Genomic DNA, 25,050 nt, shown 5'->3' on the forward strand with positions numbered 1-25,050 from the left:
TGCAGTGAAATACATTTTTTGCCGATCCACATATGCTTTAAAACGTTCCTGGTCGTGCCTATATTCCCCCAAATATCCGATTACACCTGCCATTTTAATCTCTAGCTGTTCACACTGTGTGTTGTATTTTACATTGGATTTTGTAGCTTTTTTCAAAGACAGAAACTTCCAAAGTCTCTCTGTCGGCTGGCTGAATCCTTCCCCAACAAAATTTAAGCTTTAAATCATCTGAAAAATCCCATCTCATCACCAAGTTATGATATATTCACAGAGCACAGCACACACAGCTCCTAACATGGCAGGCAGCTCTCTCGGAAGCTTCCGGAATTTGCCTGGTTCTATTTAATTATTAACTCTGCAGTTGCAGTACACAATACATCCACATCCACAGTGTGGAGCTACAAACATTACAAGCTTACAGACATTACACTTATGTTCTTATGTTACATGCAGCACCTTCAATTCACAGGGCCTGAATATGATGAAAATACAAAGGGTCCCCTCCAATCTCAATGAGTTTATGCAGTGAGTAGCTGAGAAATCTTGATCCAGAAGGACCCAGATTTGATTCTTGACGTGTGCCGAGTGAATTAATCACAACCAGACCAGTAGTGTAAATGCTGCATCTGCCTTGGATTAGGGAGGGAAAGGCCAGCGTTCCTTCTTCTAATGGCTAACCAATAATTCTGAATGGAAATGCTTGCATGAGAAAGTTTGAGTAAGAGCAGTTGTGATGCCCCACCACCCTGCACAAAGACTGCCGACATTCACCAGCAACATACGACGATCTGTCTCTGGGAAGGAGGGTAGCTGCCCATGCAACCAATCCCCAGAAATGAACCAAGACTTCTTAGAGAGGCGAAAAGTTGACAAGAGAAAAACAAAGGGACAGACTTTGCTGTCGGAGACATACCTATGGAATACGCTGCCGCCAGCATCCAAATAAAATCCGAATTTACCTGATGGGGACTCTCCTTCACGGAATTGCTCTTTGATGCTGCATGCTTGACGGCAGCGTAATGGGCCTCGATCCTGGGGCGCAGTGTGTGCGGACGTGTACCTGGGATCACGTGCCCCAATCAGTGGAAGTGCCGAGTTTCCTCTTGACAGATATGTGGGGACCAGCAATAGGCTTATAGGAGAAAGAAAACTGGCACCTGACCTGCTAAGTATACTGACAGAACAGGCATGGTCAATGACAACAGCACAATACAGTGACTTTAAAAGCTTCAGGAGGCAAAATTGCCCCTTTTTTCAAGGCCCGTTAGCGGCTCCGGGGGGCGCTAACGGGGAAGCCCCAGATTTTTCGTCTGGCGGGGGAGGGGCACTACCGGCTCCTGGAAAATTGCCCGGGGGTTTGCAGAAGCGCTGCCATGGCAGCACACCAGTCCACCGCGTGACCAGTGGTGATGTAATTGCCATGTACGGGGAACACTCACTGCCCCATGGGGAAAAGTGCCTCGCCGGCTGCGAGGCTGGCTGACATCCGCTCTAGAGGCACTAGTTAAAGGGGAAGGCGCCAGCGCCCTGCGCCGCCATCTTTACTGATTTGCTGACTCTCAGGTCGGCACCAGTATGGCGGCTCTGGCGTGGTTCGGGCTGCCATTGTGCAGCCCGGCACTCGGTTTGGGTGCCAGACTGCAGGCCCAGTCCCACGCTGCCCTGGTCGTCCAGGGGAGACCATCAGAGACCTTGCAGAGTGCGCAGTGACCCTCCCCTTTAAACAAAGGCGAGGGGCGTTGAAGCGTGTCTGTGTTAGTGCTGCAGTCCTTGCCCCAGTTGTGCCCCGGGAACTGCCCCTAAAGCAAGTGGAGCGCGCGAGATTGCACTCCACTTCCTTTGAGGGGCGGTAAGCCCAATTTTTCTGCGGGACTTCAGCACCAGATGCAGAAATTCCCAGCTGGTTATCTCCCCCAATCAGAGTGTAAGAAATAAAATATAAATATATAGATCGGTTTAACACTTCGTTCTTTATTTGGGATTTGGTATCGGTTGAATTCACATTGCTCCACATGAAAACAACTGACTAAATGACAGCACCAAGCTTCAACATCAGGATTTCAATGAAACAAACTAATACAAAAAGGTCTTTGCAATTCTACGAAGCTCATGGCTAAATTATTTAAACAGAGCCCAGGTGCTTCTATCTCATGTAATATTCCAATTTCACTTTTATGTGTGCTAAATAAGCTAAATACATGCCGAATAATGCTTTGGATCTTTTGAGGTATTCAGCACCAACATTAGCGTCCTCGACCAGGCCAACATCCCCAGCATTGAAGCACTGACCACACTCGATGAGCTCTGCTGGGCAGGCCACATTGTTCGCATGCCAGACACGAGACTCCCAAAGCAAGCGCTCTACTCGGAACTCCTTCATGGCAAACGAGCCAAAGGTGGGCAGAGGAAAAGTTACAGGGACACCCTCAAAGCTTCCATGAAAAAGTGCAACATCTCACTGACACCTGGGAGTCCTTGGCCAAAAACCGCCCTAAGTGGAGGAAGTGCATCCGGGAGGGCGCTGAGCACCTCGAGTTTCATCGCCGAGAGCATGCAGAAATCAAGCGCAGGCAGCGGAAAGAGTGTGCGGCAAACCTGTCCCACCCAACCCTTTCCCTCAATAACTATCTGTCCCACCTGTGACAGGGACTGTGGTTCTTGCACTGGACTGTTCAGCCACCTAAGGACTCATTTTAAGAGTGGAAGCAAGTCTTCCTCGATTCCGAGGGACTGCCTATGATGATATCAGCCGTAAAATTTCCGTCCGTAATTGCTAGGCAGTTGGTGGGCAGTTAGCCCAACTCTGTGGCAGCAATTAGGATTTCCAAGGCTGAGTGGATGATCTGTTGAGTCGCAAGTTTGGGATTTAGCGCATACGCACGCACTTTTTGCATGGTTCATACCAAATAATGAAAACAGCTGTTGCAGACAAGCTGCCAATTCTTACGGCACATAAGGGGTTCTGGAACAATGCAAATCCATTCTAGCAGCCAAGAAAGGGAATGGCACTGATGTAAGGGTTCCTCCCCATCTGAATTGGGAATTGGTTTCATAAGGCAAGGAAAAAAAAACAAGCATTTAAAATCTGATACTCATAAATTATTTTGAAATATTGGCCCCAGGTTTCACAATAATCTTGATCCCAACCATTGCCTTTGAGGGCTACCCCTGAAGTCCCTCTGGAATTTTGCATGTGAAAAAGTCGGCAATTGAAATGTTCATATAGTGTTGGCTCGTGGTACTTGACCCTTCCTGAACACAACAAAACAATAAAGCTAAAGCTCAGTGTTATTTGTGTGAAGTGCCCTATAATGTTCTCATAATGTCCTACAAAAACCTCTGATTGGAATTAAAGCGCATTATCAAATATTTTATGTCTAATTTCCTCTCCCTGTTAAATTTAAGAAAGACTTGCATTTATCCCATATTTTAGAAATGCCAGCCATTTGGCATGTAGCAAGATCCCACAAACCCCCATAGCGGAATATCTAGTTTTTGGGTTGTTGACTGAGGAAGGAATGCTGGCCAGAACCAAGAGGACCTTCTGCTCTTCTCTGAGTAATGGCAGGGGATCTTTAGTGTCCATGTGAACTACTGGAACAGGCAGGTGGGACCTTGGTTTAAGGCCTGATCTGAATGATGGACATCCCCAAAAACACATCGTTCCCTCAGTACCAGACTGGAGTATCAGCATAGACTATGTGCTCAAGTCCTGGAGGGGGGCTTGAGCCCATAGCATCTCACTTAGAGGCAAGAGTGCTACAACTGAAACAAGCTATCGAAAGATGTGTGTACATTTACTTGTAGAACCTACAGAAGCCCATGAATCGTTGAAAGCAAACATTTAGTTCACCCTTATGTAATTGACCAAATTATTCTTTCCTTGTTTTTTCCCCCATTAGCTGGACAGCCTTTTCCACTGTGTTTGACTTTGACACCGATATTCACCCCAGTGCTATTGCTCAGGGCATTGCCAAGGAGAAGTGGAGTAAAAAATTATTTCAAGACCTTAAAAAGTGAGTAGAGCTGGTTTCACATTTAGGAACAAGTTTACATGCATAAATGAGCCCAGCTCCTTGTAAATTATACAAGAACCTGCGGCGATACGATAAAAGGCAAAGTACTAACCAGAATTTTTACCACTACTCCAGAGTGTACAATTAGATCTCGGAAAACGTTCAACTATCCAGCGGATGATTGAGAAAGGGAGCTTCACAAACGATATCTGTGGCCCATCACCCAGTGCTGTATAATATATAATCAGTGTTTGGAGACTGATTGAATGCTATCATTTTAAAACAATCACTGTCAGGCATCTTGAAACCTAGGGTTCTTGAAATGAATACTCATGCACAAAGTGTCCATACTAATAGTCTGGCTGGTCAAATGAAAAGAAAGATTTGTGCATTATTTGTGTCCTGTCACAAGATGTTGCTAATATGTTTCCTAATTTCTATATTCTCACTTTACAGGATGTGACTTCAAAGGGACTTTTTTCTCACCATTTGGAACCCTATTTGGTGTGGATGTCTAAATGAACCACTAGTTACAAGAGCCCTAGATCGAAAAACGCTTGGCAGTAATTGTTTGCAGTAAAGAACACTCAGTCTCTAAATACTTAGGGGCCGAAATTGTCCCCTTTTTTAAGGGCCGTCTTTGAGGCGGTAGCGGTCGGTAAGGTGTTTCCGGTTGGGGGCAGGTGGAGGGTGCGACACACCCACAATTGCCCCAGGGCCGTGGGCTGTGGAAATGGGTTTCCACGGCACCCCGACTTTCCACCCCGCCCGGCTACTAATAGCTTTGCGAGGCAGGAGGCTGCTAGTAGCCGGGCGGTGCAGCTGCCCTTAAAGGGTAGGGCGCATTGCCACGGCCGCCATTTTCTTTAATTGTTGGCCGATTCTGCAGTCGGCCGACAATGGCGACCGCGTGTTTGCCCAGGCCACCCCTCTTGGGTGCTGGGCTGTTGGCCTGGTCGAACCACTCCCTGGTGGCACAATGGAGGCCTCACTCGGTCTCGCAGCGTCCCTCCCTTAAGTGAAGGGGAGGGATGTTGTGACGTGTCAGCGCGACGCCGCATTGTGCTGATGTGATCAGCATCGCACTGACATTGTCAGCGCGGCGCTGAATGACACCACCAGCCTTCCACCCCGCTCCCGACTCTCTTCCGCCCCTCTGCTGCCCCCAACATTGCCCCATTCATTTTGTTGACATACGGGCCGAAGTTTCCTCCAATCTCTGCCCCATCCATACTGACGGTAATTCAAAACAGAAAATGGTGGAAATGCACAGCCTTTGTAACGAGAAAGGACGTGTTATTATTCCGGTTGTATATCCTTCATCAGATGCTGGCTGACCTGCTATATTTTTCTAGCATTTGCATTTTTTTTATGTATGTAACACTGATTGATAGCAGATGTAGTTTGTGAGGACCTCATTGCCAGACATAAAGTGCAGCAAAATATCAGCTTACTGAAATCTGTGAAGGAGCACTTCAACTAATAACCATCCCTCAAAAGTAGAAGTTTAAGAAAATAAATGCTGGAAGATGTAACACAGGATAAAATACCTCAGATCGTACTTTCCCCCCCAATACTGTAATAGTAAAACCAAAAGGTTCATTGACAGTGAAATAATACAAAAGCTTTGCAGTTAGTATGGATGACCATTTAAGTGGAGTTATTAGTTGACATGTCTAAACATTGCAGGAGATAAAGTTGATAGTTTGGCTTTATCTGAGTAGATTTCCTTCCTCACACGTGTAGTATTACTCTATTTTATTTACAATTTATATGAATTGTAGCTACTGAAAAGGATTTTAAATGGTTCAATAATATTTTCTGATTTTTATTACAGTAATTGTCAAACAATCCATCCCACAGTAAGCTGCTAATTAAATTACTACAGAAACATTCATATGCACTTAGCTGAAAAGGCTAGGTGAAATACTGAGGTGCAGGAAAAGCACATAGTTGTAAGGAGGAAAAGACGAGACAAACCAGGAAATAGCAGTGATTGAATGATACCAAACTTGAGTTTTAATGATAACTTATAGAAGGAAGGGAAGTCTGTGGGTCGTAAGTCTTTCCAGAGCCTTGAGGTGCTGGGAATGAATGAGCTAAGAGTAGAAGACAATACAAGGAGACTTGATTTCAATACCGTGAGTATAGCGGGAGGAGGAAGAGAGTGCAGGATGGTGTATTTGGGAGGAACAAGAGAGGAAAATTACAACAATTTGCATTTATATAGCGTCTTTAACGTAGTAAAATGTTCCAAGGTTAATCACAGGAGCGCTATCACCAAAATTTGACACCGAGCCTCATAAGGAGATATTAGATGATGGTCAAAGAGATAGGTTTTAAGGAGAGTCTAAAAGGAGGAGAGAGAGAGAGGTAGAGAGGCGGAGATTTAGGGAGGGAATTACAAAGCTTAGGGCCTAGGCAGCAGGAGGAGCATAGATATCTTGGAGGGTTGTAGGATTGGAGGAGTTTGCCGAGATAGGGAGCGGCGAGGTCATGGAGGGATTTGAAAATAAGGATGAGAATTTTAAAATCGAGGCATTGCCTGACCGGGAGCCGAAGTTGGTCAGCGAGCACAGGGGTGATGGAGGAACGGGACTTGGTGTGAGTTAGGAGAAGGGCAGCAGAGTTTTGGATGACCTTACATTTATGGAGGGTGGTAGATGGGAGGCCGGCCAGGAGAGCATTGAAATAGTCAAGTCTAGAGGTAACACAGGCTCGGATGAAGGTTTAGAGCAGCACTGATCATAGTGATGTCAACACGATGGAGAGACATGAGAAAGAATGTGATGGAGAGAGAAGCAGTTGCCTGTCAAACAATTAACTATTTCTTGTATGTTATCTTGGAGTGTGACACAAGTACGAGGGGCGCCTTCCCAGATATGGGAGCAGTATTTAAGTCCTGGACAGACATTAGTTTTATATGAGAGCATGCAGGAAAAGAATGTACTCAGTTTCAGTTTAAGATTTTCTATTGAGCTTTTTTCTTTTGTTTTCTCAGCATTGGGTATGAAAGAAATGTAACACCTTGTTGTGGACAACTGCTGACTGCAATTGTGCTAACTGTGCTTAAATTGATACTTTATATTTAAGCACAGTTCATGCTTTCACTCTGGCCGAGTGCCAGCACAGCTTATGTTGGCTGGAACAATGTTATTTAATCAGTTACTAGCAGTATCACAGGGATGCTATTATTCTGCAGTTAATTCTCCAAGTTGCTTCATTTCGAAGAAAGTTAACTGCCTTGCAGATGGTGTTGACCGCCTGATGATTTCTGTTCAACAACGACTTAGATTTATATATCGTCTTCTATATAATGAAACATCTCAAGGTGCTTTACATTGGTGGTCAGACTAGACTAGAAGAGGTGGCCAAAGCATGTGTGAAGAAGTAGGTCCTATTTGCATCATAGGATCCCGTCTTTTCCATTTTTGAGGCTCACGCCTGCCTGCGTTGAGTGTTGCACGGGCCTCCTAGAAGCCGGCACTTAAATTGGCAGCGGGCGTGAGCACAGTGCGAATTAGTGAGGTAACTAGTCTGCCACAACTTTAACCCCTCACACGCACCATTCTCATCGGGTGTGGGGGCGGGATTAAAATTGGAGCTATAGTCCTTTGTCAGTTGGTCATTTCTCATTCTATGTGCATATGTATCTAAGTATTCTTTCAGTGATTCGGTCCACCAGCATTCATCCCCGCTCCAAACTTCTTTCAAACGGAATCATTTTGAAGCTTCTGGATCCTGGACAGATGTTGGTTGTCTAATCTAGGCCATTTCTGCCACTAATCATCTTTGGTCATCTTCTGGCCGAAAGCACTTTGTTTGGCTTGCACACACATTGCAGTAGGTAGTACCATCGTTTCTTCTTACTTTTGTCACAGATTCGGACGTGACTCCAAATGATAATGAATATCTCATTTTTTAATATTCAAATCAAACAAGCGAAAGTATCAAAAATTAGAAGACAATTATAACAATGCAGAGATCAAAACACCATTCCGCTCCCGCAGCAACATTAGAAATGAAAACAACATGACCCCATCTGGGCAGTGGTTGGAATTAAGGTGGTGCTGTAGTCCTTCCTGACCGCTAGGCAGTCTTCTGATTGTTGGGCGTTCTTCTGACAGCTGATTCATCTTCACTGATACCTCTGCCCCGAGCTCAAAGGTGCTAGGTTTTTATGCCCCCCGCCCCCCTTCCCCTGGGCAGGAACCTCACATCATATGTGGGGTTGTAAAACAACCCCACCTGTGCGAGAACACCAGCGACAAGTTGGGGCCATAAAAGGAGCGGAAGTACGACGGCCAGGGAGCAGCGCAAGGTGGGGCAGGAGGGCGACGGCAGTGAAGAGTGACGTCATCAAGGTCCAGGTTGGTGATTGGAGCATGGGCAGATACAGCAGGAGCGGCGAGAGACGGTGGAGGGATGTGATTGGAGCCCAGGAGAGGCGTGAGTTCAGGGCCAGGGACCCAGGGGCAGCACGGGCCAGCCCACACTGCGATATGTGTACGCGCTAGGTCTGTGCAGCAGAGCTGGTCTCCAGTCGTCTTGGTTAATCCTTGCCACTGGACCAAGACCTCGTTCTGTCAAGCCCGTGTGGTGGCTGGTGTGCAACGGCCACCACACATTAAAAAAATCCATGCACAGGCATCTTCCACCCTTCAAGATGTAGTTCGGGACCTGGAATATTAGGTCCTTCATTGAAACACCTGTGAACTTTTTGGCGTGGAAGCATGTCATCCTCCATTCAAGGGACTGCCTGTGATGATGATGATGATAGGTTAATAACTTGCTTTTGAAAGAACTCAAGATGGTCAGCTTGTTTTAACATTACTCATCTACCCACATGACTATCAGTTTGTTTCTTCAAGGTGGCCCGTCTGACTGCACTTGTTTAGCTTCCTCGTCATTGGCCTGGTTTTATCGCTATCGTTGGATTATCGTTTGGCTTTTTGAGTGTCTTATTCGTCTTTTATACCTATAAGTGTTCTGCCTGACGGTGAGGGCAGGAAGCGCCAGTCGCGAGCAATGCTCCCTTTAAGCTGTGCGGCTGTGCCACGTTCTGGAGCTCCCGCGCAGCCGGCTCTCCGGCTTTTAAATGGGAAAAACCCCGGATGCTTGAAATTTGGAATGGGCCGCGCAGCCCCGCTGCACATCCAGAACAAAATCAAAGGGAACATTGGTCACGAGTCAAAGCTTAACAGTTTGAAATTCGGAAAAAGGAAGCCACACACTCATCACAAAACGCAGCACAGCCCGCAGAGCATGATGGTTAGCAGCATTAAGGAAATTATGTCAATTTACTCCTATTTCCAATATACACTTCCATTTGTTCTTCTGGTAATGATCCTGAATCTATACCCCCTTATTAAACAAGCCTTTCAATGTTTACCATATCAAAACCCTTCATCATTTTGAAAGCCTCTAAACTTGCCCCCTTCACTTTCTCTGCTGCTTGGGGGGGGGGCAAAATATTTTTTTTGAACTTTACTTCATAACTATAATCTTTCACTCTTGGTATACTTCTAGTACATTTTCATACTACCCTTTCCATGGCTCCAGTATCCTTCCTTTAATGGTTTAAGCAATGTCTTGTACAACAGTGACCACACTCCAAAAGTACTTCATTGGCTGTAAAGCGCTTTGAGACGTCCAGTGGTTGTGAAAGACGCGATATTAATGCAAGTCTTTCTTTCTTTACAAATCCAGCATCACTTCCCTACTTTTAAATTCACTGTTTCTATACAATAACTCTATCTTCATTAGACCTTTCTATGGTCTTTTTGACTACTTCTAAAGATCTTTGTATCTCCGTCCCTAGATTCTAGATGGTTAAAATAGCAGTTGGGCCCTGATGATGTCATTGGAGGCCAATCTACATATTTAAAGAAGAACCCAGATGGTTTCAGGCAGGTGTCTTTATCGCCTGCTCAGAAAAGCAGCTTAAAATCAAAGTCCGCAGGAGGAGAGCGAGACATTGGTGGGCGATTTGAACTGTCCAACTGCCCAGTTTCCGCTCAACGGGCAGGGTTAAATTTGCCCCTCCTGTCTTTTGTTTGAGACGTTAAACTGAGGCCTTGCCCACCTGTTGAGATGGACATAAAACATTCCATGGCACTATTGAAAGAAGCAAGCGGTCCTGGCCAACAAGCCCCTAAACCAATAAAAAGACGTGGCTCTGAAATTCTGTGGGGTTCCCACCGGTCACCAAATACCAAGCAGTACTCCCTATTTTCAATAGCAATGCGATTAGCTAAACATATTTTGCCAATTTATTTTTCATGCTGTCACCTGGAAGTACATTTTTGATTATGCAATGGAAAGGCATCAACACTAGCATACTAATTCAATTAGCTTTTTTTCTCTTTGGAGCCAAATCAATACAAGCTTTAGTCTTTCTATATTTATCCCCCTTCCTCCTCTAACCATACATAAACAAGCACACACATATACCTATAATATTTTCTTCACACATACACACATATTCTCTTCACACACACACACTTCCTCTGCATGCACCTACACATATATACTCTTTCTGCACACACACATGCGCACATACAGATATGTACTCTGATGCACACAAACACCCATATATACTCTCTGTATGCACACGCATGCATATACACATATGTACTTACTGGATGCACACAAACGCATACACATATATAGGGCCCAAGTTTCCACACGCGCCTAGAACGACGCAGTCCCGACCTGGACGCCCGTTTTTCGCGCCATAAAGTGCGCCTAAAAAAATCCTCGGTATTCTCCACCTCCCTGCAGGCCCTCTGGCCCTCGGCGCAGCCAGCACGGGCTGTGGGGGGGCGGAGCCAGGTCCCTGCGCTGAAAACAGTGCCGGGACCTCTGCACATGCACGCTATAGTGGGCACGCAAGTGCAGTAGCTCCAGGCGCCGAACTGTGTGGGAGGGGCCCGAAGCACGCAGCCCCTAGCCCTGGCCCAATGGCCTTACTGGGGCTGCGTGAATAAGGCTCCTCCCACAGCTAGCTCCTGCTCCCCGCCCCCCCCCCGACCAGACCCGACACCCGCTCCCCCCCCCCCGCCTCCGGACCAGACCCGACACCCACTCCCCGCGCCCCCCCTGCCTCCGGACCAGACCCGACACCCATTCCCCGCGCCCCCCCTGCCTCCGGACCAGACCCGACACCCGCGACCCCCCTCCCCCCCCGACTGGACCCGACCCGACCCGCGCTCCTGTTCCCGCTCCCTGCCCCCCCGACTGGACCCGACCCGACCCGCGCTCCTGTTCCCGCTCCCCGCCCCCCCGACTGGACCCGACCCGACCCGCGCTCCTGTTCCCGCTCCCCGCCCCCCCGACTGGACCCGACCCGACCCGACCCGCGCTCCTGTTCCCGCTCCCCGCCTCCTCGACCCGACCCGACACGCGCTCCTGTTCCCGCTCCCCGCCCCCTCCCGACTGGACCCAACCCGACCCGCGCTCCCGCCCCCCGACCCGACCCCCCACCCCCCCCACTGGACCCGACCCGACTCCCGCTCCCGGACTAGATACGACCTGACCTCCCCCCCTCCCTCCCTCTCTCTCCCTCTCTCTCTCTCTCTCTCTCTCTCTCCCTCCCCCCCTCTCCCCCCCTCCCTCCCTCTTCCTCCCTCTCTCTCCCCCCCATATCCCTCCCTCTCTCTCCCCCCCTCTTCTCCCCCCTCTCCCCCCCCTTCTCCCCCTCTCCCTCCCTCTCCCCCTCTCTCTCCCTCTCTCTCTCTCTCTCTCCCCCCCTCTCTCTCTCCCCCCCTCTCTCTCTCCCCCCCTCTCTCTCTCCCCCCTCTCTCTCCCTCTCTCTCCCTCCCCCCCTCTCTCTCCCCCACTCTCTCTCCCTCCCCCCGCCCCCCCCCCACCCCCCGACCCGAACCGAACCGAACCTCCCCGAACCGACCCAACCCAACGCCACCTACCTGTAAATCTGGTGCTGGGGATGGGCCCTGCCCGAAGTCTCGGGCCGGCCCGTTCAGCCTTCGGTCCCGAAAGGCCTGCCTGAAGCACTTTCACACAGGTAGGAAGATGGTTTATTTAACCTTTTCTTTGCTTATAAATGTTTATTCAGGTTGGATTTATTTGTATAATATTTGTATAAGTATAAATAAGGATTTATTATAGAATTTAATGACTTCCCTTCCCCCCCCCACCTCGTTCTGGACACCTAGTTTGTAACCTGCGCCTGATTTTTTAATGTGTAGAACAGGTTTTTTCAGTTCTACAAAAATCTTCACTTGCTCCATTCTACTTTAGTTTGGAGTACGTTTTCACTGTGAAAACTTTCAAATCAGGCGTCAGTGGCCGGACAAGCCCCCTTTTGAAGAAAAAACTCTGTTCCAAAGTAGAACTGTTCTACCTGACTAGAACTGCAGAAAAAAAAATGTGGAGAATTGCGATTTCTAAGATAGTCCGTTCTCCACCAGTTGCTTCTAAAAATCAGGCGCAAATCATGTGGAAACTTGGGCCCATAGTCTCTGTGCGCACACACGCATATGCACATATATACTCTCTGCACAGACACACACATACATGCACATACAGATATATCGTCTTTGCACGCACACATATATGCTTGCTATTCACGCACACAAATCGTAGATTTCTAGCAGTGTTTTTATTTTAGATTTCCAATATTCATGGTTTTCCTTTCTACTTCTACCATAACATGTTGCCTTGGAAACAGTACTGCAGAAGTTCACATGGAGCTTATAATAGTGCTTTAATCCAAATAAAACTGAGGGTGAAGCCCTGCTAATGAGATCAAGATCCTTCTAAACACTGAGATTAAGAATGGTACTTTTATTGTTGTTTATTTTACAATCCTCAGTTTCTTTTTCTATGTTTCTTAGGTACAATCAACATCAGACACATTATGAGCAGTGGGGTCAGTATGTTGGAGAAATTCAAATTGAGGGATATGAAAGAAGGGAGCTTCTTCTCCGTGGAGTAAGGGACCATTCTTATGGTAACAAAAGATTGTGTTTATTTTAACACTGTTGATGAACATGTACATTTTGGCCATCTTTGTATAATTCCCCACTTTTGTGTGTTATAGTCTCATTTTCAACCATCTTCACTGACAGGGTTTGTTATCAGCATAACAAGCATGTATCTCAATTTTAAAGCCATGTATTCTGGCATGGCTCTGTCTACATAGCACCACAAGTTTGATTTCCATTGAGCTGGCAGACTATTGCCAGTAAGTGGATTCAACATGTGTGTGTGGTTGAATGAAATGGTTTGAATACATTGGCAGCTCCGATTGTCTCTGAGATCACATGTCTACTTTGCCTGTGGGGGCCATTACATACGATACAAGATCAGCAGACACACACACCTGTGCATGTCGACTGATGCTTTGTGTTTTGGAGGAGACTGAAACACCATTCTTTGCAGGAAATTCTTTGCAGGGAGTGTCTCACACTGACTCAACATATAATAAAGGCATGCTTTCCAGATTAAAAATGCGCTTACAAATTCAGTTACCTGTAATGTCCCCCAGTGCTGCACACAGTTTACAGTGATGATGGGGGTGGGTGGTGGGGGTGGAGCGGGTTGAATGTTTCTTAAAGAAAACATATAAATATGATTTTTTCTGAAATTTACTGGTAAAGTTATAGTAAACTTAAATGCGCGTTAAATGTTTCAAGCAACATCATGCATGTTCATCTTCTGCTGTGTTTAATGCGAGTGTCATCCACTTTTCTACAGTGACTTCTAGATTGTTAAAGACCGAAATCTAATGAAGCAGTTATACTGCGCTCTGTGTGCCACTGTGAAGTGATCCTAGCTTCCGAGTGATGCAAAGTGTGCAGCGTAACTGTGGCCAAACTCGTGTGATCTGCACTTTTTCAGATGTGAAACCATCTCTCGGTGGTACAACACACTCCTGTCGGTTTAACTTGTATTTTGCGTGAAAAAACCCCCAAATTATCCTGCAGTATGAATCAAGCAAATTTATTAGTAGAAGAGGGGGCTTTTTCCACAATTTAAATTCCAAATAAAGGATAATTCAAAATTGCTTAATTTGAATTAAGACTGTAGTCTGAATTGCATGCTGCAAGTGGAACCAGTCTAAAGCAACCTTTATAATCAAAATCAAAAACAAAATACTGCAGATGCTAGAATCTGAAATAAAAACAGAAAATGCTGAGAATACTCAGGAGGTCTGGCAGCATCTGTGGAGAGAAACACAGAGCTAATGTTTCAGGTCGGTGACCCTTCATCAGAACTGCTGAGTATTTCCAGAATTTTCTGTTTTTAATCTAAAGTTGTGAAAGCTCCTCATGGGTATATGTAGGAGCAATGGTATGCCTTTGATGTTATTAAATAACCAACAGGATAATTACTCACTTCCAATATTCTGATAAAAGTATGTATGTACAGAGCTGTGTTTTTCCCTGATTAAGACTAATAGAAGAGTGGCTTTATAATTCAGTGCTGCCCACTCACCCTGTTCTCCAATGTTATCTGCGGCATATATAATTAAACAAAGTTGGATCTGGCCCTTTTTTCATTCTAGTAACTTATCTGATTAAAAGTCTGACATGTTTTGCTTCACATTTTGATGAGTCAAAGTCTGGCCTTTGATATAATCATCTGGGTTGTGAATCTGTGGAATTCTCTGCCCAAGGAAGCAGTTGAGGCTAGCTCATTGAATGTATTCAAGTTACAGATAGATAGATTTTTAACCAATAAGGGAATTAAGGGTTACGGAGAGCGGGCGGGTAAGTGGAGCTGAGTCCACGGCCAGATCAGCCATGATCTTGTTGAATGGCGGAGCAGGCTCGAGGGGCTAGATGGCCGACTCCTGTTCCTAATTCTTATGTTCTTATGTTCTAACAGCGCTTTTGTCATGTATCTCACACTACTGTATACAACTGCATCTTACCATGCTACACATGACTGTAACTAGATATGACCTGTAACCACAAGCATACTTTACCACCAGGGGTGCACTTGCAGGAGACACTGCATACCTGTTCCACTCAGGTATATAAAGGCAGGTCTCAGGCAAGTGTGGCACTCGAGAGCTGTGAAATAAAGGTGCAGGTCCAGAATGACCTTGACTTCAGCATGTGCCTCGTGTGAGTCTGTATTGCAGGGTCAGGACTTTACAGTGACAACGAGTTACGGGATCACAGAATCCACAGAATGGCTACCAACGGCTCAGATGAGAAATGCAATGCTGGAGACAATTGGGAGGACTTTATAGAAAGGCTCCAGCAAAGCTTTGTAACCAAAGACTGGTTGGGCGATGATAAGGCAGACAAGAGAAGAGCCCATCTCTTGACCAGCTGTGGCTCGAAAACATACGCCTTAATGAAGGACCTGCTGGCACCCGAGAAACCAGCAAGCCAGTCATTTGAGGAGTTGAGCACACTGGTGAGAGATGACCTGAAGCCAGCGAGCAGTCTACACATGGCCAGACATAGGTTCTACAACTACAGACGCTGTGTGGGCCAGAGCATACCCGATTTTGTGGCGGAACTTCGGAGGCTGGCTAGTTTATGTGAGTTCTCCGATGAACTAAGGAGAGAAGTACTGAGAGACTTTTCATTGAAGGAATAGGCCACGCAGGCATGTTCCGAAAGCTTATAGAGACCAAGAACTTGACCCTAGAGGCAGCAGCACTGGTCGCACAGACATTCTTGGCAGGAGAAGAAGAAACGAGGTTGATCTACACTGCGGGTACGACAACTAACAAAACATCGGAACAAGGGGTTCACAGCGTGAAACAAGCCGCTACCCCCACACACAGACAAAGGCAGGAGAGCAGGCCTTCAACAGCAGGCAGTGGCACCAGAAGCCATCAAGGGCCACATGAACGGCCGTTCACACCTCATCAACCCACAATGCGATCAATCAACGACAGACTGAGAGAAGCTCAAGAGAGATCAGCCAGACGCAGCTCATCCTTCGGAAACAATGGAAGCGGTCTGTGCTGGAGATGTAGGGGAAGGCATTCAACAAGGGGGTGTCAATTTCAGCATGCTGTTTGCAGAAACTGCAACTATACAGGGCATCTGGCTTGCATGTGCAGAAAAACAGCAGCTCTGCTGGTATACGAATCGGAAGGGTCGGAAAGTGGACCAGAAGACGGTGGGGACAGTGCCCGGGACACCGAGGTACAGCGGGTCAACATGATCAATGTCCACTGTTCTTACAACAAGACGCTTCCAATAATGATGAGGGTCCTACTCAACGGGATACCCGTCAACATGGAACTGGACACGGGAGCTAGTCAATCTCTCATGAGCGTCCAACAATTTGAACAGCTGTGGCCGCACAAAAGCAACAGATTAAAACTCACAAGGATCGACACCAAACTAAGGACCTATACCAAAGATGTCGTCCCAGTCCTTGGCAGCCCCACACACAAAGGGACGGTGAACCGACTCTCCCTGTGGATTGTCCCTGGAGATCTCCCAGCACTGTTGGGGAGAAGCTGGCTGGCACAACTAAATTGGAAATGGGATGATATTCACGCCATGTCATCAGAGGAATGGACCTCCTGCTCAACAGCTCTAAGTCGTTTTGAACATCTCTTTCAGCCAGGTGTGGGCACCTTCAAAGGGGCTAAAGTTAAAATCTACATCATACAGGATGCTAGACCGGTCCATCACTAAGCTAGAGCTGTGCCTTATGTGATGAGGGAAAAGATTGAACACGAACTGGACCGGCTTCTGCGGGAAGGCATTATCTCACCCGTGGAATTTAGCGACTGGGCAAGTCCCATCGTCCCAGTCATGAAGCCTGATGGATCCGTACGAATCTGTGGGGATTACAAGTCTACAATAAACAGAGTCTCCCTACAGGACCAAAACCCACTGCCCAGAGCAGAGGACCTATTTGCCACATTGGCTGGAGGAAAACTTTTCTCGAAACTAGATCTCACATCTGTGTATATGATGCAAGAACTGACTGAAGAATCTAAGCTACTCACCACCATCAACACACATCGAGGCCTTTTTATATACAAGCGATGCCCATTCGGCATCAGGTCGGCAGCTGCTATATTCCAGCGCAACATGGAGAGTCTGCTCAAGTCCGTCCGGGAGACGGTTGTGTTTCAAGATGACATACTCATCACGGGCAGGGACATCGACTCCCACCTCCGCAATTTGGAGGAAGTACAAAGTCAATTGGATCGGGTAGGTCTAAGAGTTAAGAAATCCAAGTGTCTGTTTCTCACGCCCGAGGTTGAATTTTTGGGCAGAAGGATTGCCGCTGATGGAATCCGCCCAACAGAATCCAAAACTGAAGCAATTCGTCTGGTACCCAGGCCCCGAAATGTCTCGGAACTGCGCGCCTTTCTCGGGCTACTCAATTACTTTGGGAACTTTATACAGAACTTGAGCACGCTGCTGGAGCCTCTCCACGTGCTACTCATAAAGGGGTGCGATTGGTTTTGGGGGACGCCCAAGAACACGCCTTCAATAAGGCACGCAACCTTCTATGTTCTAACAGTGTTTTCGCCTTTTTTGACCCAGGTAAAAAGCTAGTTCTTACATGTGATGCGTCAGCGTACGGGGTCGGGTGCATTTTACAGCATGTCAATGATGCGGGTAAATTACAACCCATTGCTTATGCCTCCAGGTCACTTTCGCGGGCAGAGCGCGGGTACGGCATGGTGGAGAAGGAGGCGCGTGTACGGTGTCAAAAAGATGTACCAATAACTTTTTGGGGCCAAGTTCGCATTAGAAACTGACCACAAACCCCTCACTTCCCTGCTATCTGAGTGCAAGGCAATAAACGCCAACGCCTCGGTGCGCATTCAGCGGTGGGCACTCATGCTGGCGTCTTACGACTACACAATAAGGCACAGACCAGGCACAGACAACTGTGCCAACGCGCTTAGCAGGCTACCCCTGGCGACCACTGAAGGGTCCGATGAACAGAACTGTGAGATGGTCATGGCAATCAATGCCTTGGAGTCCACAGGTTCACCCATGATGGCTCGCCAAATCAGAGCCTGGACGACCAGCGACCCCATGTTATCCTTCGTCAAAAGATGTATTTTAACTGGTGACTGGGCAGAGGCTCGCGATGCCTGCCCCGAGGAGATCAAACCTTTCCATAGGCGCATGCATGAACTATCACTACAGGCAAACTGCCTGATGTGGGACAGCCGAGTAGTTATGCCCTTGCGAGGCAGAGAGGCGTTTGTCCGGGAGCTCCACCGCGAGCACCCGGGGATCGTCCTTTTGAAGGCCATAGCCAGATCCCACGTCTGGTGGCCTGGCATTGATGTGGACTTGGAGCTCTGCGTCCGGCGGTGCACCATTTGTGCCCAACTCAGCAATGCCCCCAGTGAGGACCCCCTAAGCCCCTGGCCCACCAAACCATGGTCGCGGGTGCATGTAGACTATGTGGGCCCATTCATGGGCAAAATGTTCCTTGTAGTCGTCGATGCATTTTCAAAGTGGATCGAGTGCACCATTTTAAACTCGAGCACTACCTCCACCACTGTGGAGAGCCTTAGAACCATGTTTGCAAAGCACGGAATCCCTGACATATTGGTCCGCGATAATGGTCCGTGCTTCACCAGCGCAGAATTTCAAGATTTTATAGTTGACCACGGCATAAATCACGTTAAGACTGCACCGTTCAAGCCGGCCTCCAATGGCCAGGTGGAGCGAGCAGTGCAAATCGTTAAACAAGGCGTGCTAAAAATCCAAGGTCCCACGCTGCAGAATGAAATAGGGGACAAAGTGTTTGTGCTAAACTATGGCAGGGGTCCCAAATGACTTGCAGGGACAGTAACAGGCAAGGAAAGAAACAGGCTACTGGTTGTACAAATGGACAATGGCCAAACCTGCCGGAGGCATGTAGACCAAGTAAAAGTAGATTCACCAACAATACTGCAGAACTAGAGGCAGACTACAATATGGAACTCACACCACACCTGGTGGCAGACAGAGGGAACAACCTGAGGAAAGGGCAGCCCAGGCGAGATACTAGCAATCATACTGAACGAAACAGACAGCCCAGGCGAGATACCAGCAATCACACCAAAAGAAAAACAGGCACCAAGGCAAACAACTGAACCACAACTAAGACGTTCAACACGAGAGCGTAGACCACCTGAGAGACTGAATCTATAAAGACAATAAGACCTTGGGGGAGGGTGATGTCATGTATCTCACACTACTGTATATAACTGTATCTTACCATGCTATACATGACTGTAACTAGATATGACCTCTAACCACAAGCATACTTTACCACCGGGGGTGCACTTGCAGGAGACACTGCATACCTGTTCCACACAGGTATGCAAAGGCAGGTCTCAGGCAAGTGTGGCACTCGAGAGCTGTGAAATAAAGGTGCAGGTCCTGAGTGACCTTGACTTCAGCATGTGCCTCGTGTAAGTCTGTACTGCAGGGTCAGGACTTTACAGCTTTAAAAATGCAGAAGCTCGCAGAATGACTGCTCCAGTACTAGAAGGATTGAATTAACGAACCAGCCTAAGATTGAGCATTTTTGAATTTCAGGTGTGCAAGAAATATTCTTTCTCATGTAACTAAGGAGAAAGCTTTGCTTGAGGTATCACAGACTTTTGCAAACTCACAATTATCGGATTTTCTGCACTTGCGATATAAATGCACTACAATTTATGGACAGTAAAAGACCCTTTGATTCATCCAGCCTGTCCCATAGAATTGTGATGACTTATGCATCAACTCTCCACCAATGTTCCCTGTAATGTTTGGGGGCCGCCCGGGCTCTTTAACTGGCTGCATTCAGTTTTTCGCACATGCGCTGCGAAGGTTATTTCTATTGAAAAGGCAGGGAGCTTAGCGAGAATGTTGCTCCCCACCCTCCTATGTAATTTGCTGCGAGAGCCATAAAAACAGATTAAAAACCCAGATGCTACGGATACGCTCAGTAGAATATTCATGGGATTATTGCAGTGGAACCATAGTGCTTAAACATGATATGTAAATTGCAAGATTCTAAAATGAATTCTAATCCTGATAATGTTATTATCTATCCGTAGGTATCAGGAATTGGGCTCATATGCACCGCTATGTTCTGATTCTTGCACACTTTGAGGTAATGCGTCACAACTTTCTAATGGATCCTGATACAATTGGTTTAAAGTGTCAGTACTCATGTACTCTACTGTGGCACCTCAGATGCCATAAGATCTTCATGTTGGTTTTCATTGCCATAATTTACTTAACTAGGAGACATTTCTTCCATATAGTTTACCAATGTAATACTTAATTTCCATAGACAATCAGTTGAGCCTCATAGTCCAAAGAAATGTTCCATATTTATTACCAATGTGATTGGGATGTTCAATGTCAATCTGATAGAAAGACTTGTATTTATAAAGCGCCTTTCACGGGTGCAGTCACTGTTATAATGTAGAAAAAGCAGTAGCCAATTTTTGCAATTTTCGCACAGCAAGCTCCCACAAACAGCAAGGTGATAATGACCAGATAATCTGTTTTAGAGATGTCGATTGAGGGATAAGTATTGGCCTGCTCTTCGAAATACTGCCATGGGAACTTTTACGTCCACCTGTGTGATTTAATGTCTCATCTGAAAAACGATAGCTCCGATAGTTCAGAACTCCCACAGTACTGCACTGGAGTGTCGGTCAAGATATTTGTGCTCAGATCCCGAGAATGGGATTTGAATCCACAACCTTCTGACTCAGAGGTGAGAATGCTACCAAATGAGCCACAGCTGACACCGTTGATGGGTTATACATGTTAAATTAATTGATATTGTTTGATATTCTAAATTAATTTTAAGTGTACAAGATTCATTACTAGTAAAGAGGCCCCCAAAATGTCAAATTATTATCTTTAATGTTTGCCATTGTGATACTAAGATTGGTTCAGAAAGGAGGTACTAAACAGTCCATGTGAAACACGGGCTAGAAGTTCATCTACTTACTGTCACTCCATATGGCATGAAATAGTGAAAAAAATGGCGCCAACTGGCGGCAGATCCCACGGCAGCCGTCATTTTCCTCCCTCACTTTGCGCTGCCGGTAACTGGCAGTGCCCTAGAAATACAAATGGTGGCATGGTGACATTAATCCCTCTCCTCCTCTCTCCTCCCTCTCCTCCTCTCTCCTCCCTCTCCTCCCCTCTCCTCCCCTCTCCTCATTCTCCTCCTCTCTCCTCCCTCCTCTTCTTGGTTGGGCATGATGCATTTCTTGTGTGTGTGAAATGAGGAAGGCACAAGGGTGGAGTTGTGCTGACGGGAGGGCGGGAAAGCATGTGGTGCATGCCAGAAGGAGGATAACATATGAGGATATCAGCATCTTGTATCCTTTCAGCCTTGCCACTGGCCAGGGGCTCAGCCATGCCCCTGCCAAGAATGGCTTGCACCATCTCCTCCAAGGGGGTGAACTGAGGCTAGGAGTGTGAGAAGTGCCTTGTGATTGGTGCAGACTGTTAGTAGGTGAGTGATTGGGGGTGGGAGGAATGCGTTGAGCAATGTGCGAAGCTAGTGGTGCAGCTGATAGGAGACGGAATTTGAAGATGCACTCACTGACCTTGACCACTGGTCTGAGGTTATGAAGCTTCTTTGAGCACTGGGACCAGACGATGAGGGCAACACTGCAGGCAGTGACAGCATCGGTGATGTGGTTCCACATCATTCTTTCTGGAGAGCCCCCTGGCCTCTGTGGGTAGAGCACCTGTGTTGCAGTGTTGACCCCCGGCATAAAGCTGGAGTGCTGTGTGCAAGACTCTGGGTGCCCCTTCCCTGGCTTGCTGAGCCATTTGTGTTTGTGCTGAGACACTTTTCCCATTTTATGAGATTTGGAAGGGAATTCAGCTTTAAGAGCTGAATAGTCACATTTGGGACTTATTTTTAAAGTTACTAAAGGCAATAAGGGCCGAAAACTGCATTTTCTTCACTGCATTTTAATTTGTATTAGTACTGAGTGCAAAGCCCCTTTAATTCATAGCCCTTTTAGTTGCCCACAATTCATGCGAGCTCCACAGCCTCACTCCCAGAGGCTGTACGAAGCTCAAAAGTAACTTCAGGACAGGAACTTCGTCTCGGAGGTCTCCACTAACGCCACCAGGAGGGCGTTGCATGGAAGCTTAGAGCTGCGTCACCAATCTCCTGCCATCCCCAGACAAATTTATTGTCCTTAGCCTTTCGGCCATTTTCAGTGACCATTAACTCCAGCTGCCAATGACATTGGCAACCTTCGTGGTGAACACGAATTTCTAGTATGAAAATATTGACTGAAAGAGTATGTTGCTCACTTATTTTTAAAAAAGAAAATCAACAAGACACCAAAATACCTAGTTAATGTTACATCCCATATAATTCATGCTTTACAATTTTGCTTGGCAGCTGGGGCTCAGTGGGTAGCACACTTGCCTCTGAGTCAAAAGGTTGTGGGTTCAAGTCCCACTCCAGGGATTTGAGCACAAAAATCTAGGCTGACACTCCAGTGCAGTACTGAGGGAGGTGCTGTCTTTTGGATGAGACGTTAAACTGAGGCCCATCTGATCCCTCAGGTGGATGTAAAAGATCCCATGGCACTATTTCGAAGAAGAGCACGGGCGTTAACCCTGGTGTCCTGGCCAATATTTAGCCCTCAATCAACATAACAAAAACAGATTATCTGGTCATTATCACATTGCTATTTGTGGGAACTTGCTGTGCACAAATTGGCTGCCGCGTTTCCTACATTACAACAGTTACAAAGTAGTTCGTTGGCTGTAAAGCGCGTTGAGACTTCCGGTGGTCGTGAAAGGCGCTATATAAATGCAAGTCTTTCTTAGCTTGATTTGACAATTCCAAAATTGCAACAGTTTGAGAGCTTTGTTATCCAAATGGAATTTCATCATCGCTATGTGGGTGCACCCTTATAATTATCAGTCCCAGGCCTAATCAAATTGTCATTAATTTACGCTTCATGAAGTGCTTCTGCTGGAAGTATTTTTCCACAGGCTCCCAAAAGAATCCTTTTAATTTCAAGTCTTACTTGAGGCTTATTAATTTTGAACTTGTGGACAGTCTTAGTGAAATAGTTTCTCTCACTTTCTGCAAATCACTCATTACAGTTTAATTCTTGGAAGCATCTTTGTTGTTCTCTGTACCTTTTGCAATGGGTTGATTATCCTTTAGAAGGGAGGAATCCCAAAACTGCGTATGGTGGGAATAGATTTTCATCTTTATAATTCCCGGCACAGAATGTAATGTGTCATGAGTGCATATCAAGAATTCAGGTCAGAACTTGATTTGCAGGAATTACTATTCATTAAAATGAATCGATGGAAAGTAATAGATTCAAGAATTGGGTATATGCCCAAATTCTGAATATGCTCTCCTAACAGGAATACCGAAGAGGATAATTTACCACAGCATTTCAGATGTGTCTTATCCTTGTACCAGATTAGGATACTTGTAGTCAAATGACCTTGAGATCCGGACCCTTACATTAGTAATCTTCTTGATAACAACTGCACTTTGATTGGGATCTCTCAGTCAATGGTTGGTAATTACTCACACATTCACCTCACCATGGACACATTCTATGCTGCATCTTCCAAAGCCCCTCCTTTATTAATTAGAATCCATCTTCTTGTCCTTTTAATTAAAAAAAATAATCATTCTGGGGATATGGGCACCGCTGGCAATCCAGCATTTATTGCCCATCCCTAGTTACCATTGCCTTCTCAAATTCTGAGGCAATGTTGATAATTTCTTGGTCATATTGTAAGTTAGAATTCAGTATTAATGAATAAAACCAAATGATACATTCAGCATGTGTCCTGAAAGGTTTGGAAGTGTATTTTTTTTTAAGTTCGTGTTAATAACTATTACTGAAATAATGGGCTTAATTGAGTGGGTGGCATCTAGCCTAATGCATCTCGATTCTTGGGATTAATTAATGCTGCTTAGATAATAGGTCAATGCTTTACTGTCTTTTCATTTCCTGTAGAATGGATTGTCAGTGAATTTAATAGCGCTATCCATTTCTGCAACCACCACTAAGTAAGTAATGCGTCTAGTGCGGCTTGTATTGAAAACTTGTTTGCGAGATTTCAAACTTTTAGCCAGTTATCTGGAGGCGAGAGACTGTATCTATTTGATCCAAAGTGGATTTTAAAGTATTCACCATGCTCCTAATAATTTCATAAAACCATTTTGGCCCGGATTTTGCGGTCAGTGGCGAAGGAACGGCGTTCGTCGCTTATCTCGATTACAGCTGCCCACAGACTTTTTATGGGCTTTTGCATGGTAACTTAAGGTTACTAGAGATCCTTTCCAGTGTGGTGCCCTCAAAAGGGGATCTGTGGCATGTGAGCAGGACAACAGCATGGCTCTTCAACCAATTAGACTGAAGAACATTGAGCCACGCAGAGTCTAAACCAAGAAGTATAAATTAGAATATTTAATTCAATGCAAAATCATGTATAAAAAGCTAAACAAAGAAATTAAAAGAAATAGGAGATTAAGAAAGGGAGAGAGATAAAACATATAGAAAGAAAAAAGTTAAAACAATGTTTATTTTAATTTAAAAAAATCTCCAACAATAATTAATTTCTGAAGGAATGAGACTCCGCACTTGTAAAATGTTCAGTGCCGGAGAGGTTGTCTGGCAGTAATTAAAACATAGCACACCATTAAAAATTCATTTGCACCTGAATGCACCTACCCTAACTTTTTCTTCAGGGGATACTTCAGGAATATTTTAACCATTTTCATCTCGGAAATCAGATTGTTTAATTGTATCAAATGAGTATTTCTTGTTTCTGTAAAGATTGGAGTTTTAATGACATCGATACAGGCACAGCGTCGAAAATTTGGAGTTCCGGAATCCGTACTGTTCCAAAATCCAGAAACCCGGACGATCCATGATGGGGTCGTCTAGAATCCGGAAAATGTTCCGGAATCCGGACCCATGCCTCGGGCTGCTGGTGACCTCTCCCCCGCTGACCTCTCCCCTGCCTTGGCTGCCGCTGCCCTCGCCCCCACCCCCCGCCGCTGCCGCTTGTCCACCTGATCCCCCCTCCCCTCCGTTACCTACCTA

The 25,050-nt window shown here is 46.2% G+C and overlaps 1 protein-coding gene across 3 annotated transcripts in view; it reads left to right on the forward strand.

Annotated features, from left to right (window-relative positions):
• LOC139278967 (rifampicin phosphotransferase-like) overlaps window positions 1-25,050 on the forward strand; it is a 178,810-nt gene that overhangs the window by 43,835 nt on the left and 109,925 nt on the right. For all 3 annotated transcript variants that reach the window (XM_070898258.1, XM_070898256.1, XM_070898257.1), the window contains exons 5-8: window positions 3,903-4,016; window positions 12,875-12,990; window positions 20,029-20,084; window positions 23,959-24,011. In XM_070898258.1, coding sequence (XP_070754359.1) covers window positions 3,903-4,016; window positions 12,875-12,990; window positions 20,029-20,084; window positions 23,959-24,011 — 339 coding nt within the window. The remainder of the gene's footprint in view (window positions 1-3,902; window positions 4,017-12,874; window positions 12,991-20,028; window positions 20,085-23,958; window positions 24,012-25,050) is intronic.

Source organism: Pristiophorus japonicus, chromosome 13 (genome assembly GCF_044704955.1).
Source record: "Pristiophorus japonicus isolate sPriJap1 chromosome 13, sPriJap1.hap1, whole genome shotgun sequence".
Taxonomy (NCBI): domain Eukaryota; kingdom Metazoa; phylum Chordata; class Chondrichthyes; family Pristiophoridae; genus Pristiophorus; species Pristiophorus japonicus.